The 20,197-nt window shown below is 47.8% G+C and overlaps 1 protein-coding gene across 6 annotated transcripts in view; it reads right to left on the bottom strand.

Annotated features, from left to right (window-relative positions):
- NFATC2 (nuclear factor of activated T cells 2) overlaps window positions 1-18,335 on the bottom strand; it is a gene marked incomplete at its 3' end in the record, with an annotated part of 141,752 nt that extends 123,417 nt beyond the window's left edge. For 2 of the 6 annotated variants that reach the window (XM_081196104.1, XM_081196105.1), the window contains exon 1: window positions 18,041-18,335. In XM_081196104.1, coding sequence (XP_081052230.1) covers window positions 18,041-18,104 — 64 coding nt within the window. In that variant the 5' untranslated portion in view covers window positions 18,105-18,335. Of the gene's footprint in view, window positions 1-161; window positions 632-18,040 lie in introns of those variants that run through there. The other 4 variants (XM_081196102.1, XM_081196100.1, XM_081196106.1 and 1 more) reach the window with 3 other exon arrangements.
- Between the last annotated feature and the right edge of the window lie 1,862 nt (window positions 18,336-20,197).

The raw sequence follows: 20,197 nt of genomic DNA, 5'->3' as shown, positions 1-20,197 counted from the left end.
TTTATTCCAGGCACCCGCCCATGATAGCAGGTAGCCCTATTCCTGCCCCTTTGGAGCCATGAATTCACCAAGGTAGCATCCATTGCAGCCGCAGCAAGGTCTTTTGCGGGGAGGAGGACTTAATGAAATGAAATAAAGAACAGAGGCGAGAAGCCACAAACCTGCTATCGGGTTCGTGTAGTCATAATCAAATAAAATGGAGAAGTCCAGCTCTTCCTGAGGGCTGATGTTGGGGTTCGGAGCGGGGTCTCCGGGCTGGGAATTCGGCTCGGAACTTTTTGGACCGGAAGCCATCAGGAGATCTGTCGGTGGCCTCTTTATTGTGAAAAGGGGGCCAAAGGAAAGCGGGAAAGGAAACTCTCGCTTTCCCCTCTACAATAAAATGAAATGAAAAATCCCAAGCGCCCCACGCCTCCCTTCCCCAAATGCAAAGCCCTTTCTCAGTGGAGTCCGAGGTTCTCTTTACGCGTCTGGGATTCCCCACCCGCTCAGCCCGTTTGACTCTCTCAGGAGCTTCCTGCCCCGGGTCTCGTGTGAGCGAAGATGCGCTCGCAAGGCGAACGGGGAAGCCACCTCCGGCCCGCCCTAGCTCGGCTCCTGGCCCCTGGCGCGCCGCGGCCGCTGCACACCGAGAGCGCAAAGGCGGCGAGATGCACAGTAGGGACTTCCTGCTCGCAGCGGCCACCTGCGCCCGGGAGGCGGGACCGGCCTCCAGCCGGCGAGGGGGCGGCGGCGGCGGCGGCGGGAGGAGCGCAGGCAGCCGCCGCCCCAGCCTCGAGCGGAGGTCGGCAGCTGTCCCCAACCTGGTGCCCTGAGGATGCTCGGCAGCGCAAGTCCCGCGGCCGGCCCCAGCCAGCCATCAGGCAAGGCCACGCTGGCTGGTGCGCGATGGGAGTTGTACAGTGGTACCTCGGGTTACATACGCTTCAGGTTACAGACTCCGCTAACCCAGAAATAGTGCTTCAGGTTAAGAACTTTGCTTCAGGATGAGAACAGAAATTGTGCTCCGGCAGCAGGAGGCCCCATTAGCTAAAGTGGTGCTTCAGGTTAAGAACAGTTTCAGGTTAAGAACGGATCTCCGGAACGAATTAAGTACTTAACCCGAGGTACCACTGTAGTCCGAAACATCTTCAGGGCAGCAGGTTGGAGAAGGATGGTCTGAGAAATGGGGGTGGAGGGTAGAGAACTGAATCAGAGGGAAAGAGGTTGCATTAATCGTTTTTGTTATTTTTTTATTTGTACCCCGCCCATATGACTTGGTTGCCCCAGCCACTCTGGGTGGCTTCCAACTTATATAGCAAAACATGGAACATTAAAAACTTCCCTATACATTCAGATGTCTTCTGAAGGTTGTATGCCACTTATCTCCTTGACATCTGATGGGAGCATGTTCCAAAGGGTTGGTGCCACCACCAAAAAGGCCCTCCTCAGCCTGGTTCCCTGTAACCTCACTTCTCGCAGGGAGGGAACCACCAGAAGACCCTTGGAGTTGGACCTCAGGATCCAGGCTGAACAACGGGGGTGGAGATGCTCCTTCAGGTATACAGAGGCATTTGGGGCTTTAAAGGTCAGCACCAACACTTTGATTTGTGCTCCAAAATATGCTTTAAAAAAGTGCAGAGCATGCAGTCATTGGTGGCGTGCAATATTAAGGCTAGCATAGGGTGTTTAGACACAGAAGGCACGGCTCAGGCACTTTTGCAGGGCCAAGACTGGGCAACATCCCACCTTCTACACAACTATTGAAGCTGCAGGAGCCCTGTCTTTTCCTTTTTGTTTGGCCACCCGCGTCTGTCGAATTGCCACCCACCTTCCCCTCTGGAGATGCAGAAATCCATCAGGTGAAGTTTTTCCTTGTGTGGAGGTGCGCTGACAGAGGTTGATTCCTGCCATGCAGCTGCTAAATGGCACAGGAGCCGTGTTTAGCCTGTGGCTGTATTTTTTCCTTAATTTCTTTGTATGTGCTGGTAGTGGGGACGACTGGTAAACATGGGAAGGAGACGTATAGCCGTGGGAATGGATTTTCGAGGGATCCGAGGCTGTATTTTAAAAAGTTGGCCTTAGTGTGACAGTGTGTTGTGTCAACACAATCAAATGATATCCTCAAATTGTCAAAAAATCAAATATCAACCATTATGGAACAGCCTTCAAACTCCACCCCATGTCTTTACACAAACATAGGAGATGAGAGCATGCATATTCATGCATTTATTTACTTAAACTCTTTATAAGCTGCCTTTATGAGTAAATCAGGCTCAGTGTGGCTTACACATGCCCATCTCTATATGAAATTAGGTGCAGAAGTACTAGAAAGGCAGAATGAGTGATTCCAGATGTGCTCCCAGAATCCCTTGCAACATTACAAAGGATGCTGGGAAGACATGGTGAGCTGCTGTGCATGATCTAAGCCTTGGCATCTGGGCCCAATTCAAAGTGCTGGTTTTGACCTGTAAAGACTTGTGCAGCTGAGGACCCCAATACCTCAAGTACCTTAGGTTTTAACGGCAAAAACTGGTGTGGTTTGGGTTGGTTTCCCCCCTGATTTTACACTTCTTTATAACTTTTTTTTCTAGGTCACTTCGAGTTCTTTTTTGCTGGGGAAAAAGGGGACTAATAACAATAATAACAACAAAAATAAAAAAAATTAAAAAATCTGTTTCAGTGTATCTGAAGAAGTGTGCATGCACACGAAAGCTCATACCAAGAACTAACTTAGTTGGTCTTTAAGGTGCTACTGGAAGGAATTTTTTTATTTTAACAAAAATAAAATTATCCTCAGGAAATAATTCCTCAGAGTCCCTTCCAATTCTACAATTCTATGATCACAGACAAATGGCATGCCATTTCAGTTGTTTCACGTGTACTCTCACCAAATCCTAGAGTGGCTTGTACAGTCCAGTTGACCAGACAAGAGGAAATGATGACCAGAGGGCACCAGAGAGCCAAGAGAGGACTTGATATTGGTATAAAAGAGACTGGAGAAAGCTGCTACATTTTCTTAAAAGCCTTAGGACCCCTGACTATTAGGTCCAGTCGTGACCGACTCTGGGGTTGCAGCGCTCATCTCGCTTTATTGGTCGAGGGAGCCGGCGGTCAGCTTCTGGGTCATGTGGCCAGCATGACTAAGCCGCTTCTGGCGAACCAGAGCAGCGCACGGAAATGCCGTTTACCTTCCCGCCGGAGTGGTACCTATTTATCTAGTTGCACTTTGAGGTGCTTTCGAACTGCTAGGTTGGCAGGAGCAGGGACCGAGCAATGGGAGCTCACCCCATCGTGGGGATTCGGACCCCTGACCTTCTCATCGGCAAGTCCTAGGCTCTGTGGTTTAACCCACAGCACCACCCGCGTCCCTCTTAAAAGCCTTTGAATTGATTTGAGGGAAATGGTTCCTTTCAGAATTTTATTTGACTATCGCATCAAACACTGAACCAGAAAACTGGGGGGGGGGGGAGGGGAGGAACCAGCCTAGGCCACAATTTGCCACAGCATCAGCTCTCTTGAAAGACAATAGGACAAGGCTGCCCATCTTACAGTGACAATTCACACACTTAAGTATCTTTAAGTGTTTTAAGTGTTTTTAAATCCCAGGGCTTTCAGTCAGCAATAATCTAGCCCTCTATAATTTGTATGACATTTGTGGATGGCCTCCCATAATCAGCATCGTAAAAATGAAATGGAACAAAGTACAGCAACAGAACGAGCCAACGTTTATAGTGCTTTCACACTTACTGTACTTCCATACACAATCATGTTTTGACTGCAGCTATAAAACTTTAGCAGTAGGACTTCTGAGCTTACTTGGTCTTCATATTCATTTTCACAGCAGTCTTAAAACATATGCATGTATGGATGGTTAGATGCACGTCTATGGTTCCACCAAGACAAGTGCATGGAGGAGCCCTAGATGTCTTAGAGCCAAGCATGTACCACAGCAGCAAAACAGGCATGCCTGTCTAACACTATAATCCTCAGCCAGCCCTTGTTCCTTTTCCTCCTGTTTGTTACTGCTCTCTATTGCTGCCCTCTGACCCACTGCCAATATTCAGATTGTAAGGTCTTTGGGTTCAGGGGCCTGTCCTTATTTTTGCTCTGTAAAGGGTAATGTGAATTGAGGAAGAAGATGCTGACAGCAAACAGACTAGACTTAAGTCATGTTTGCAGGCTTTTTCACAAGAGGCACTTAAACTAGCTCTTAAACATTCCCGTATCTTTATAATGATGAATCATACTGATTTTCATGCATATAAACTTTTTTGAATGTGGTTGTCTACTTAGCAAAACCACACCCAACACTTCCTAGGATGTAGCCCCAAGCTAGAATATGATCTCAGGTGCTAAGATTCTCTACAGAAATGATAATTGAAGATAGGTAATATAGGTACACCTTTATGATGGAGGAAGATTGGCCCCCTGATACGATCAGGTTAAATAGGGATTGTCGTTCAAATGTTTTAAAAGGCAGTTCCTTCATTTCATGCAGAATTAACCATGCACACAACTTTAAACACCCACGATACTATTTTTAGCACTACGGCATGCATGAGTATCAAAAGTATCCCTTAGGAGATGAGACAATACTGAAGTGCAAGGATAACATTTTGATTACTAAGCAAATAATTGCCTTTCATGTTCATCAAGGTAGCACTTTTTGATGTCTGCAAAGCCAGTGGGTCAAAATTAGTGCTGGTTTTCTTCCACTATTACACACTAAAGATAGAGGATTAGTTATGAAGCATGTAAACATTTGCTTGAGACCCAGCATGGTGAAGAGGTCAGTGTCAGAGCATGACTGTGCACACACTATACCGTTGAAGCTCATTCAAAGCACCTTCTTTCCCTCAAAGAATTCTGGGCACTGTAATTTGTTAAGCAGTCCTGGGAAATTTAATTCTGTGAGAGGGGAACTCACAGTGTTCTTTTTGCCCAGAGTTCTTTGAGAGAAGGATTGTGCTTTGAATGTGCTTTAAAGGCACAGTGTCTACACAGCCCAGGACTAGGGAGATGCTGGTTCAAATTGCCACCCAGTCATGAAGATGTGAGTGACCTTGAACCAGCGTCCATCACTCTCAGCTTAACCTGTCTCACAAGGTGGGTGAGAGTTATATAAACTGATATGAATTCCTTCAAAGAAGGCTGTGATATAATGAAGAAATAATAATAAATAATTGTTTATGTTCAGAATACTTATTTTCAATATAATACTTAGCGCTCCATCAATATTTCCATCACCAATGAAGAAAAAGACTCCAGTTTCTATTCACTGAATAGTTACACCCCAATAATAGCTCCTTAAGAGGTAAATTAATAAAAGTTATGTTTGCACACTCATAATCATATATTATCACATTTTGAACTGATAATCATGTGATACAGTAATTTTGAATGTTTTGTTTGAATGTGCCCTCTAGTGGTGAGTTTTAGTTTTTTATCAAGTCTGGCAATTATTATTATTATTATTATTATTATTATTATTATTATTACCTCCCACCACACAAGAGAAGCAAACAAAATACTCAGTGCACAAAATGGCTGAGCTGATTTCATCATACTAAAACGCAATCCATTAATTGAGGCTGACTGCTATACGAAGGATTACAATTAAGTTGACGCCTATTGGCTAGTGACTCCGTGACACTTCCTTTGTGGTTTGGCTCACTTGCTTGAGTCACTCAGAATTGCCTGCTCTCTGCATGGTGGTCTGGGTTAACTTTATATGAGGCATGATGTGTGGAAGATAGTACCCTGGAGCAGTGCGGGCTGAACTTAATGGCCCTCTGACCCCATCCAACCGCACAGTTCTCATTAACCAGGTTTTAGGAGCTGGTTTTTCAGTACCAGTTCCAGGTTTTAAGGGCCATTGGGCAAGTGGTACTGAGTGCCCTTCTCCCTGAGGGGCCAACATCCACCATTTTCCAGAGGGAGGAGACCAGGCTTGCAAAGCTTCCTGAGCCATCTGTTGCTCTCCTCACTGCTTGGCCACTTAGAGATGGCAGGTGAACCTGCAGCAACAAGGAAGAGGAGAAACTGCAACAGATGGCTCCAGAGATTAGCAGCAAGCCTATTGTGGGGATGCAGGTGGTGCTGTGGGTTAAACCACAGAGCCTAGGGCTTGCCGATCAGAAGGTCGGCAGTTCGAATCCCTGCAACGGGGTGAGCTCCCATTGCTTGGTCCCTGCTCCTGCCAACCTAGCAGTTCGAAAGCATGTCAAAGTACAAGTAGATAAATAGGTACCGCTCCAGCGGGAAGGTAAATGGCGTTTCTGTGCACTGCTCTGGTTAGCCAGAAGAGGCTTAGTCATGCTGGCCACATGACCCAGAAGCTGTATGCCAGCTCCCTTGGCCAATAAAGCGAGATGAGCGCCACAACCCCAGAGTCGGCCACAACTGGACCTAATGGTCAGGGGTCCCTTTACCTTTACTTTTACCTTTTTGTGGCTTGGGTGAGCCTTAGAAGGGGCCTGATGATGCCAACCTCTGCTATTACCTTTCTTTACAGGTTGCAATATCCACCAGAGTGATTTCTGTCTGAAAATGTAAAGCAGGTAAGAGAACATTGGCCTGACAGAGATGGCCAAACAACCAGACGACAACTTCCCATGAGGCACGACATCACTGTGGCACCATTTTCAGGCTGCCACTCTTATCCTGTATGAATTATGCCAGGGACTGCAGCCCTTGAGATGATGTTGGACTCAACCCAGCCAGCATGGTCAATAGCCAGGGACAGAGGGCCAAAGGATACCTGGCCCTGAATAAGGCCTCGGATGGTCTTGGATTTGGAAGAATATACCTTGCAGAGCAGGGTGCCAACTTGAATAAAATATTGGGGGGGGGGAGAGGCAGGTAAGCCCCACTCTGAAAAATAAATCACATAACACGGTGCACGAACATCATTTGAATGATAATGCCCATCAACTGGGGGGGGCAGGCCCCTCAACTATTTTATTGTTGGCTCCTATGGTGCAGAGAGTTTCTGCTGATACAGAACCCTGGCATAACTAAGAGTTTGGAGAGAATATGCGTACAATCAGTTAATGGCACATCACGGTTTCCAGCCAAGAGGGAAGCCCATTATAATTATATACTGGTAAAAGCAAAACACACACATTGAAAGAACATAGACATATAGCAAAAGCATCTTATTTCAAGTCCATCTTTTTTTAAAAAAAAAACAATTTGGGGGTCGGTGTGAGTCACAGATATTTCTCCCAATCTAAGGCACAGTGTGGTTTGTGTAAGAAAAGCCAATGGAAAAATTACTCATAATCTCCATGTTCCCATTAAAAATGCTGAAGGCAGCCTTGAAAACCAATGGAATGTACATATCATAATAAAAAGTATATATTAAGCCAAATAGTGGGAAAGACTTCCGAAGATATTATTATCCCAAGCCAGTTCTCCAAAGAGGCGAGTGACGAAATTATTTTAGTTGAGCAAGAAAGTTTGCTCAACTCCGTTTGTCTCTCAAATGTGATTTTTTTGCTAAGACTTTGCCAACGAATTGCAGCTTGAGATATCCAACATTAAGTGTTTTTAGGACAACAATTCTCCTTCTTGGATGTAAGCCCCACTGACATGAACTGTAATGCTTTATTGATGTGCATTTATTTATCATTCTCTTTAAGTGTAGGCCTCCTTTGGGTATCTTTGAAAGAAAGAAAAAAGGCAATGTTGTGACACGTTAAAGACTAGCAGAGCAATGCAAATCTCCTTGGTGCTGGCCTGGGGATTAGATTTCTCCCTAATCTATTTATGGTGACTAGAGCCAGTTCACCTTGCCAACAAAGGTCCGTATAGTTAAAGTTATGGTTTTTCCAGTAGCGATGTATGGAAGTGAGAGCTGGACCATAAAGAAGGCTGATCGCCGAAGAATTGATGTTTTTGAATTATGGTGCTGGAGGAGACTCTTGAGAGTCCCATGGACTGCAAGAAGATCAAACCTATCCATTCTGAAGGAAATCAGCCCTGAGTGCTCCCTGGAAGGACAGATACTGAAGCTGAGGCTCCAATACTTTGGCCACCTCATGAGAAGAGAAGACTTCCTGGAAAAGACCCTGACGTTGGGAAAGATGGAGGGCACAAGGCAAAGGGGACGACAGAGGACAAGATGGTTGGGCAGTGTTCTCGAAGCTACCAGCATGAGTTTGACCAAAGTGCAGGAGGCAGTGGAAGATGGGAGTGCCTGGTGTGTTCTGGTGCATGGGGTCACGAAGAGTCGGACACAACTAAACAACAACAGAACCAGTTCAACCACTAGGTGAACTAGGTGGTTACCTTGGGTGGCAAAAAATAATAATTGGGTGGCAAAATTTGAAAGGCAGCAACTGATGGTGATGGTGGTGGTAAAAGAGCAAGCAACTGTTAGTTTCATGTTGTCTTTGTTATCCAGAATGTGCCACCACACATTATTCTGTGGGAAAACTCCCAAGCAGGTCTTGGCAGGAAGAATAGCAGCTCCAGCTTCAGAGATCTTGTCAGAGCCAAAGAGGCTGGTGCTGAGGAGGAGGAGGAGGAGGTGTTCAGTGTTTGGGCGCCATCCCAAAATGCTGTGGGGCTACAGCTTCTATTGGCCCCAAAGAGCAGAGGCGGGGATCCCTAGGGCTGATAGGAGTTGTGGTCCGAAATCTCTTGACGCCAAGCCACTTGGAGAACTTGAGAAACTTCTCTGCTAGACTTGCCTTGCCAGCCCAGCAGTTTCTTTGAGGGGGGGGTTGTGAGCCACCCCATAGGGAGGGAGACCATCGCTCATGCTGGCTTGCCTGAACTAGGACCAGCTCCAGGTCTTCTCTTCACTTCATTGTGATGGGATGGGAGAGTTGCATGCACTGCACCCTGAGCTGTTGCCAGTCTGCATCCACTTTAGTTTTCTTTGGGGGGGGCAGGCAGCAGAGGTGGCTCTAAGGGAGGGTCACACCAGGCATGGAGGTTATGGGGCACTGGAGCAGGTTCTGCCACTATTACTCCAGTGGAAGGTGAGAGGCAGGGCAGCACCGGATTTTGGCATCGCACAGGGAGCCACTGAAAACTGAGACACCAAGGTCTGCCACTAGGGACAGACTCAGCACCTGTCTCTCAGTGCCCCCTGCATGTGGATAACCAGCCTTTCATTGACAACCAACAATACAAACACAGAACCCAGGACCAAGTATCAGACCTTGCACTGACTCCACCCCAAATACTGGGTGGTACTGTGGTCTAAACCAGTGTTTCCCAACCGGTGTTCCCCGGCACACGAGTGTGCCGTGAGACACCGGCTGGTGTGCCGCGAGATGCCTGGAGGGAGGCGGGCGAGTCGGGCGGCGAGAGGCGGCGGCGGCGGCGGCGAGGAGAGGCCGCGCCTCCTGCTGCTGCCTGGCGCTCCTCCTCGCAGCCGGCAGCGCTGCCTGGGCGCCTCCGCGCGACTCTGTCTCGCTGGGTTTGGTCTCCCAGCAGAGACGGGTCACACGCGCCCCTCCCTCCCTCCCTCAGCCTGCGCGGAGGCGGATTGAGCGCAGCTGAGAGGAGCTGCCGAGGGAAAAAACGTTCTCTTTTGTGCGTCCCTCCCGGCGTGACGCTGCGCGCTGACGTCATGGGGCGGGGCTTTAATGGTGGTGTGCCGCGAGATTTTTTTTTAGTACACAGGTGTGCCGTTGCCCAAAAACCTTTGGGAAACACTGGTCTAAACCACTGAGCCTCTTGGGCTTCCCAATCAGAAGGTCAGTGGTTTGAATCACCATGATGGGGTGAGCTCCCGTTGCTCTGTCCCAGCTCCTGCCAACCTAGCAGTTTGAAAGCATGCCAGTGCAAGTATATCTACAGGTACAGCTGCAGCAGGAAGGTAAATGGCGTTTCCGTGCGTTCTGGTTTCCGTCACAGTGTTCTGTTGCACCAGTAGCGGTTTAGTCATGCTGGCCACATGACCCAGAAAGCTGTCTGTGGATGAACGCTGGCTCTCTCGGCCTGTAAAGTGAGATGAGGGCAGCAACCCCATAGTCACCTTTGACTGGACTTAACTGTCCAGGGGTCCTTTACCTTTACCTTTTTTTTACTTCTGTGGGAAAGAGAAGCAGGACAAAATCTGAAGTGGCAGACCAGGGGTGTGTGGGTAGGTGTCTCCTCCCCTTCTCACTTTACTCCATTCCCATATTCAAGGAGTTGTGGGCAAGGCAGCTAATGAGGCCCAGCCTAATTGTTCTGGAATGAACATAACAATTGTTCCAGACTGAAGAGGGAGATGGTCACTCAAGAGTTCACCCAGGGCACAAAATACCCTTAGAGTGGCCTGGCATCGATAGTGGCATAAGTGTCTGTGCCCCAGAACCCACTTTCTCAGATGCTTTCTTTGTTATTTCTGCTGTGATGAACTAACAAGGATATCCCTTTCGGATTTAAAAAAGCTACACGCATAAAAAACATCCTCATATTTTCCCAGTCACCATTTGAGTTTGACCAACTCAGCTGTTCATCTCTAGCGAGGGGGAAATTACAAATTACTCTTGGGGAAGCTGGGCTGCAATCCTATGCACACTTATTTGGGAATTAGGCAGTACTCCTAAATCCCCTCCATCTCCTGGTTTCTCAGGGCAGCAGCAACAGCAGCAGAAGTGCAGGCAGGATGATTGGGCCTAATCCCTGCACCAGCTCCAGGCTGGTGCAATGATCAAGCCTCGGCAGGCCCTTTCCTTGCCCTTGGAACTCTGTTTTGGGGCTTTCCACTGGTGGGAATATTGCCAGTGGGTCTTCTGCTTGCCTGCATGCTTGGTGTGGGAAGGCAAAGGTTCCACACTCATGGAGTGACCTGGGAGGCCAGTTCAGCCAGCAGAGCCAATAAGATGAGACACCTCAGATCAAGCCAAACCTCACCCCACCCCACACAAACCGGCATAAGGGGCGAGTGGGTTAGGTTGCTCTGGAAGTCTACTAAAAACCTGTGGCATTTACTTCTGAGCAAACATGCATAAAATCGCACGGCGCAAGGAATGCATGAATCAGCCACAGACACACTCACATTGGCACAACTCATACGACTTAACCAGAATTCACAAATCAATTTGTTAAACTGTAAAAATTCAGGCGACAAATGTGGATTTATCAGTTCTTCTCCCAGTCTGGTGCAGTAGAGAACTGGGTGCCTTTGGGCCAGTTACTATCTGCAAGCTCACAGGGTTGTTGTGAGGATCAAATTGGAAGAAGAACCACACACACTGCTGTGATCTCCTTGAAGGAAATGTGGGGTATTAATGCAATAACTAATTAATAAAACCCAGCATTCAACCATTATCCAATTTCACAGAGTCTAATTCAGCTGTGTCTCAGAATTACACTCTAAAGTATGTCACTAATTTGTTATTAGTGTGAGCCAAACCCCTTTTATATTTTCCCAGGCCTTTAAATTTGTTTCACCAAGTTAAATCTGTTTTAGCCTACTTCTTATTCTCCACTGTATTGCATTTCATTGCTTTTTTATTTTATTTAAATTTTTTAAAATTTATTTCATTTTTTTAAAATTTTGTTTTATTTAACCCATTTAATTTCTGTGCAGTAGACTGCAAGTTTTTGTTAAAGGGAGCCCGAACTAGTATGTAATAAATACGTAAAAGCTTGTGTGGCCCACAGAGGCAGGAAGAAGCCCAACACTGCCCTAGCTGCCTTCTTTAGCGCCCCTGCTAATCCTTCCTTGCTGCTAAGGGAACTTTAAAAAGTCTACTCCGGGAAAGCTCGGCGGACTTCCAGAGTTTCTCCCGCAAATGCTCCGCCGGGATCCCGCCCCTTCGAGTCACGCCACATATTTCCCTCTGCCAGCCGTTGGCCGCTCTCCGTGCTGGGGTGGAGACGACCAGCGGAGAGGTGGAATTTCGCCAAAAAGCATTGGATGGGTTTGAAATCTGCTTACTGAACAGAACCGAGGGGATTCGCTCGCCCAATTCATTGTGAATGAACCAGGCGCGCCGGGGCTTCGGGGGGGGGGTGGAGGGGAGGGAGAGATGCTTCATTCACTTTTACCTGTCCCGCGTGCCTGAAAGGGTTATACCAATAGTTGAGAGGGAGGAGGGGATTTTTCTTTGGCTGCTTTCCCGTCTGCCGCGGTGAATCCAGACCTCTCCCCCCTTCTGACAGTAAGGGATCCCGACTTGTCCTCAGGCGGCCGCGTTTTACGACTGGGCAACAACATTTGGGTGCAAGTTTAATAATCTGAACTGCGGAGCTAGTTTCGGCCGCCGAGAGCTGGGACGTTTATCCAAGGAGGTGAAAGTAGAAGAGAATGAAGCAGTTATTTTTAGCAGCCAGGGTGGGGCTGAGGTACTGTCTTTTTTCTGCCTGCTGCAGAAAGGCTCTCTCGCTAGCTTATTTCATCTGATGAAACAAGCCACACGCCTCTCTGCAGCGTTACTGTGCGATGCGTAAACCGCGCGCTAGGAAGGAAATATTAGTACAGTACTCAGGGATCTTTTATCCTTTTTCATCTCAATATGACTTCTCATAAGCAAAATCTTCTAGGCTCCATATTAAAGGACTGCGTGCGTGCATAGGTGCAGTGCTTTTTTCTATAAAAATAATATTTAGGGTTACTCTTTTTCCTACTCTCATTGAAATACTGCCACTCAATGAGGCCCAACTTAGAGTCACAAAATGTTGAGGGGTATGCGTACCCCGGAAAAAAGCACTGGGTATATGTGAGGCATAGGAGCCAACTCCATGGGGCTGAGGTCCCTCCGACCCTCCAATAAAATATTTGAGGGGGCTGTCCCCTCCCAAAGTTAATAGGCATTGCCAGTCAAAGAGTGCGCATTATGCAGGGCAAGGCTTACCTGCCCCCCATATTTTATTCAAGTTGGCACCCCTGATGTGAAGGATTTCCATGGGATTCGCCCATATGCAAAGGTTTTTAAGGTCACACAGATATATGTATACTGCATGCTCCAGACTGACTACCAGTTCTCTATTCAAAATCACCAAAGCAGATTCTAATCCTCACTTCACAGAGAACATAATGACCTTCTAACCAGATCCACACCAAGCATTTATAGCACACCCAACGCATGTTTAAAGCACATGGAATCCTGGGAACTGTAGTTTCCCCTTAACAGAGCTACAATTTGCAGTACCCACAACAAACTGCAGCTCCCATAATTATTTGCAAAAAGTCATTGGAAGTAAGCCCCAGTAAACTCAGTGGAACTTCCTTCTGAGCAGATAGAGCAGCCTTCCCTGGCCTGACCTGGTGTCTCCAACCCCCATCAGACCCAGCTGTTGTGGCCAATGGGTAGGGATGGGAGTTGCAGTTCAAACATCTGGAGGCACCAGGATAGGGAAGGTGGAGTTAGGGTACTTAACATAGAGTACTTAACATAACCTGAACTAGATAATACCACTTAATATGCTGATGGGGAACATCTAACCCTCCGTTTGTTGATGAACTACAACTCCCCTCATCTTTGCCCATTGATCATGTTGGTTGAGGCTGATGGGAGTTGGAGTCCAACATCTGGAAGGCCAGTCTTTTAACTGCTTCAACACTTCTGGATTGCCAGGGAAGAGTGGGAGCTGAGTATGAGCTACAAGCCAGGAAGACCTTGGTTCGAGTTTCTCCACAGCCATAACCAACAGGCAAGGCATATTTCTCTCATCCTCTATTTGTCACCTGCAATACAGACCCAGGAATAACAATGATGACTAGTGAATTGATGTTGTGCAGTGTGTGCATGAAGTGCCTTTTATCCGCTTAGGCTAACACACCCAATTATGAATGATAACCTCTCGTCCAATGACTGTGATGCATTATATCATAGAGCTGCTGTTGAAAACTACCCACACACTTCAGGTGGTCAGACTAGGACTGCAAGAGTGCTGATATAGTCAAACCAGATGCCTGTAGGAAGACTGCAAGCAGGACATGGTTGCAGCAGCACTGTCCCCCTGCAGTTCCCAGCAGCTGGTATTCAGAGGCATGGTGTCTGACAGCATGGTGGAGCATAGCCATCATGGCTAGAATACTTGTCCTCCATGAATTTGTCCAACCCTTTTTGAAAGCTCCAGTCCTGGCATCAACTTTTAAAGCAGGGATGGAGAACATATGGTCCCCCAGATGTTGGTGGATTGCAGCTTCCACCATCCCTGGCCATGCTTGCTGAGGCTGCCACAACATCTGGACGGCCATAGGTTCGCCATCCTTGCTTCAAAGCTCAAGACAGCTTGGGGCAGGTCATCTCTTCCCATGTATACTGGACTCTGAGATAATCTTCCAAGTATCCCCGCCAAATGAAATGGCTACTTAGAAGGCAGACCCTTTGAATTTTGGGTAGCCTAATTGTGGAACATCCTCTTCAGAGATGCCTGTTTAGTGCCTACATTATTATTTTTTCTGTGCCAACCTAAGACCTTTTTATTTCCCCAGGCAATTCCATCTTAAATATTTTAGTACTTTTTAGATCTGTTGCACTGATGCTATTCTCTGTCCCCCGCCGCCTCTCCTGGTTTTAGATTTTATATTTAAGGTGTATTTTTTGGACGTTGTGTATTCAATTTTTAATGTATAAACTGACAGTACATTGAAACTAACTAACTAAATAAGCTTACTAGGGTGGGAAAACAGCAACTATATAAATGTGATTGTTGTGGTTAATAAAGGCTAAGTATTTTTGATTAATTAGTCACACCTTTCATGCTCAAAAGCAGAGTGGTTGAAAAGTGTAAGAGAAGAACATTTCCCCACCTTTTAAAAACTGGGGAAAAGTGAATATTCTGATCAGCTTTGTCATAAATGGGAAAGTAGGTCCAGATCAATTTTGCCTAATAGGGAGCAGTTATTCTGCATTGCTTAATGTGGGAGAGGAACTGCTGTGCTGCTTAGGGGACAGGTTGTTTGTGCATACAAGGGAGACCTTGCCTGCCTACTCTGCCCAGTCGTAGGAGAACATAGGACATGGCAAGCTGCCTTAAAGTGAGCCATACCCTTGGTCTAATGCCCACAGTGACTGCCAGCAGCTCTTTCCAGGGTTTCAGGCAGAGTTCTCTCCCAGTCCTACCTCGAGATGCTGGACATTGAACCAGGGACTAAGCTAAGTATAGACCTTCCCCACAAATTCACAACCCTCCATTTGCTTTTCTTCCAACCTTTTCCCCACACCAACTCTTCTTACCCAACTGTGAGCCTGCTGTCTAGGGATGGTCTCTGTGGACAGGGGGAGAAACACATGCACAGGCATTGGGAAGAGAGAATGAAAGCCCCTTTCGTGTCAATCACTCCCTCGAGATGCTGCTGGCAGTACCCCCACCAGCTTTTCATGCCACCTTGAGACTCCATGCTGGGGGAAAGCTGCAGCTGATGCATTTGAACAGGAGCTGGGGAGGAGCACCCACAAATCACGCTCCCTAACCTTGCTGCAGCTGCACCTGACCTGCCGCGGACTTCCCTTAAACCCATCACTCCTTCATTCCTGATCTCTGCCTTTGATCCCCGGCCAGATGGGGAAACTGTGGCCTTCCAGATGCCACCATTCCTGACCACTGGCCACACTGGTTGGGGGCAGGTTGAGTCCAACAACATCTGAAGGGCCACAGTTTGCCCACTCCTATTCTAAGTATCTGAGAGACCCACTGGCACACAGGGAATCATGCAAAGGAATAGTCATCCTGGGTGGCAACCAGAATGTTCAGAGTTTGCTGATTCCCAACCAAGGATTCCTCATTGCCTGGACAGCTCAAATGATACTTGGATTTAGGGATAAGTTTACAAAGTTCGGATCAGGCACTTTATAAAGACACCAGGCCATTATTTTTTCTTGAATTGCCTAACAGTATGGTCTAGTGCAGGCATAGGCAAACTCAGCCTTCCAGATGTTTTAGGACTACAACTCCCATCCTCCCTAGCTAACAGGACCAGTGGTCAGGGATGATGGGAGCTGTAGTCCCAAAACATCTGGAGGGCCGAGTTTGCCTATGCCTGGTCTAGTATTTAGAGTGTTGGACTAGGACCTGGGAAGACCAGGGCTCAAATCCCCTATCCGACCATGGACCTCGCTAGGTGACCCTTGGGCCAGCCACCGTCTCCCAGCCCAACCTACCTCACAAGGTTGTTGTGCGGGTTATATGAATCTGCAAGGGGAAAGAACCGTGTATGCCACCTTCGAAGAAAAAGTGGGCTATACTGCACATGCAATAAATAAATGTTTCCAGCGCCGTCCTAAAACCCACCGCGCTCCAGCAGGGGGTTAGCTCTGATTGCAGACCTAATTTAATTTACAGTAGTTCTTTCTGGCCACGGGTGCCGTTCACACGGAGCACGACCAAGTCTACATCCAGCCTGCCTGCTGAATCTCCCCTGCCCTTAGGAACCCCTGAACTCTCGCTACGTGGAGGAGGCAATGTGAGCTAGCGCGAGCATAGGCTCCATACTCCCGGCACAAACTCCCAGACAGCCTGCAGGGGATCTCCTCCCGCCGCGGCCGGTTCCACTTCGCCCAATGGCTGCCTCTCTCGTGCGTCATGCGTCCCGGAGACCCAGAGCGCCCCGGCGAAGCCGCGCGGCACTGGACACCGTCTGGACACCAACTCTTTCCCCGGCTGGCTGCGCGGCGCAGGGGCAGGAAACAGGGGAGAGGGTTGGTGGGATGTCATCTTCTCCTATAAAACGGGGAGGGTAATATGAAGGCCAAGAGAAGCCTTCACGGTCGAAGGCTAGGGTGTTTCGTCTGCCCGCTTCTCCGCCTAGCTTGGCTGGGTGTGGGACGAGCAAAACTGGAACAGGAAGAATAAAGGTGCGTTTGTGCATCCGGTGGGTACCGGTAGGTGCCCTCTAAGGCAAGCAAGGGGCACTGGGGGCAAGGAGTCGCAGGACTGCGAGCCGAAGCATGCTTACTTGGGAGGAAACGCCGCTGGAATGACTGGAATTTACTTCCGCGTAAAAATGCAAAGGTGCACTTACGTGAAAGCAACACCAATGAACGCGCGGGGGCTTTATTCTGAGTAAACACGGCCAGGATCATCTGACATTGCCTGGTTTACAGGAGCCCTCTGGCTCATCTTAAAACATCCCCTGTCGACATAGACATATCACGCATTTATATTTTAAAAAAATGTACCGCTATATAATCAAAAATATCAAAGCGATGCGCAATATCTATATTTAATAAAAGCACGCGTATATTATGTAAGTAGATGTGTGTGTGTGTGTGTGTGTGTGTGTGTGTATACTACCCATCTATACATATACATATACATATACATATACATATACATATACATATACATATACATATACATATACATATACATATACAATACCTTCTGCTGGGGCTGGGAGCTGTTGATTTAAAACGATAGCTCCCCCACCCCACCCCTGAAATTGTGGACGATTTTAGATTATGTATAGATAAGGCCCCTGACCCTCTAAATACAGTGAATCAAGAGTTAAACCGGACCGGCTGTTTACAAACCCGAATTTCTCCGACTACGATGATGGGTTTGTAAGAGTTGAAAGGCTATTTCTTTCAGCGTAGATTGGAGAGAGCGAATTTCTTCCAAGGAGAAATGTGAAGCGGGGGTAGGAATATCGCTGCTGGCTCTCGCACAGCCCCCGCCATAATCATCCGTTTACTAGAGTCACCATCCCCAGTCACAAAAAAGGGGCATGTCAGATGTTAGGTGGCGGTTCACCCTGACTTCCCCAAACCCCGGGAATGCCCTGTTTCCTATTTTCTCCCTCGAACATCACCATCTCCAGAAGTTAGGAAGCGGGTCCTGTTGGGATGTCCCGTGGAAACCAATGGCGCTTTTTGACAGCCCCTGTCCCGGCGGAATTCAGTTCCGCCGGTTGCAAGGGGACTTCGCTCCCTCGGGAAGCGCTGCGCCCAAAGGAAGGCAGCCCTGAGAACAAGCAGGGAAGCGGCAGCAGGGGCGAGCGAGCAGCTGGCCGCGCTCTGTCCCAGCGAAGCTTGCGCGAGAGATTCCTCAGCCGCGAGCGGCACAATCAAGGCCGGGGATAGAGAAGCGGAGGAAAGAGAAAGAAAAGAGTTTCAAACACTCCATTTAAAAATAAAAATAAAAAATGCAAGGACTCTACCTTGATCCACAGACCTCATGATGTGATGGTAGTGCACCAGCCGGCACGCCGTTTCTCTCTGCATTTGGATGGTTGTAAAGCTATTCTATGCACACAGAGAGAGAAAGAAGCAAAGATATATATATATTTATATTTATGGATGTAGGTGCTCTTCTCTAGACCATAGGCGCGCAGCGGGCAGCCCTGCTGCTGCAGCTGGCCGGCCGCTTTCGCGTGGAGGGTCCGCGCGTGGGTCCTGGGAGCGCGCGGAGGGCGCTTCTTCTGCGTGCCCCGAGAGGAGGGTAAGTCGAGAGGGAAAGGCCACTTCCTTCCCTGCGCCGAGTGTTTATAGTCGTTGAATGCTGTAAAATAACGGGATTCCCTCACTGTTTCCTCCTGTTTATGCCCAGCGCCATGGAAACCCTTGGATCGGCTCCATCTCCTAAACGGAGGGCTTTCCTGCAAACTTCCACACTCAGGAATCCATGACGTCTCCCTGTGCTGGAGCCAAAAGGCGGCCCTGTGGCTTTCCTCTCTCTCTCTCTCTCTCTCTCTCTCTCTCTCTCTCTCTCTCTCTCTCTCTCTCTCTCTCTCAGCACAAGCGCCCGATTGTTGAGCGGAGCGAAGAGGGGGGAAAGAGGGCGCACGAAGGGGGAGAGAGAAAAGATGGTCGAGGAGTTTTCTTGCTCTTTCGGCACCTTTAACCCCCAGTCTCCAAAAACAAATAAAATAATAAAATAATAATAATAATAATAATAATAATAATAATAACCACCATTGCAGGAAAACCTTTCAACTCATCAGTTTACTTTTCAAAAACACCAATAAAATTCCAGGGGAATCTGATCCTGCCGAAGCTGAGCACTCATCTAAAGACAATTGTCACCACTACATTTATTGCATTCTGGTTCATGCCCCCAACATTTTAACACCTTGAAAAAGTTCAAGGCTACCTACAGGGTCCTTCCGCTGCCCCATTTTTTCCCCTTACAACAACCCTGAGAGGGAGGCTGAAAGGGAGGAGCAGAGATGGTTTTAAAGGGGAAGGAGGCAAATTAATGGAAGATAAGGCTAAGCAGGGAGCGGGTGGCGCTGTGGTCTAAACCACTGAACCTCTTGGGCTTTCTGAACAGAAGGTCGGTGGTTCGAATCCCCGCGACGGGGTGAGTTCCCGTTGCTCTGTCCAAGCTCCTGCCAACCTAGCAGTTTGAAAGCACACCAGTGCAAGTAGATAAATAGGTACCACTGCGAGGGGAAGGTAGTTGGCGTTTCTGTGCACTCTGGCTTCCATCATGGTGTTCTGTGTGCCAAAAGCAGTTTAGTCATGCTGTCTGTGGACAAATGCCGGCTCCCTTGGCTTGAAAGCAAGATTGAGCACTGCAACCCCATAGTCACCTTTGATTGGACTTAACTGTCCAGGGGTTGCTTACCTTTACCTTTTTATTAGGTCTCTGAATCCTAGTTGCTGAGAATCACAAGTGAGGAGAGTTGCTGCTTCACTCAGTGCCTGCTGGCAAGTTGACCGTGGCATCTGGTTGGCCAAGGTGAGAACAGGATGTTGGACCAGATAGGCTCTTCTGATGTTCTTAAAGTCACCCAATGAGCTACATGGCTGTGTGCGGATTTCAACCCTGGCCTCTCCAACCATTGCACCATAGGGCTCACTATGAGATTTGAGGCCCCTTGGAAAGCTATGGGACACATAGTCAGGCTTTGGAGGATCCATTGAGTTCAATTGGATTTCCAGAGACCTACACACTGGTAGGATTCCAGCCATAAGTGCCAGTGAACCAGATGCTTAAATCTCTATTGTTGATGAAATGAGATGCTTCATGCTTCAGTTGGACTGGATTCTGACCCAGCTGTAAATCAATCAGCTGCTACTTCTTCTCTGTTCCAGTCTAGCAATCTTCTGAAACAAAGCACCATTTCTTCCATATATCTAGTGACAGGATGGCAGATATTTACTGGGGAAAACTTAAATGAAGAGTGAGGTAGGTGAGAATCTATTGGTATTTGAAATCTTTTTTAAGTATGTGTAGTTTCATTTGAAAGATCTGCCCAACTCTGAACATCAACCTGTCTTCACCAAATATAGCTAGAGAGCATAAACACCAGCTCCTATGGGCCGAGGCACTTTCACCCACCAGTGTTTTGTTTTTGAGGAGGCCAGGCCCC

Source organism: Podarcis bocagei (assembly GCF_964188305.1).
Source record: "Podarcis bocagei genome assembly, chromosome: 5".
NCBI lineage: Eukaryota > Metazoa > Chordata > Lepidosauria > Squamata > Lacertidae > Podarcis > Podarcis bocagei.
Note: the sequence above shows the minus strand (reverse complement) of the source record. Positions and strands in the feature narration are given on the sequence as shown.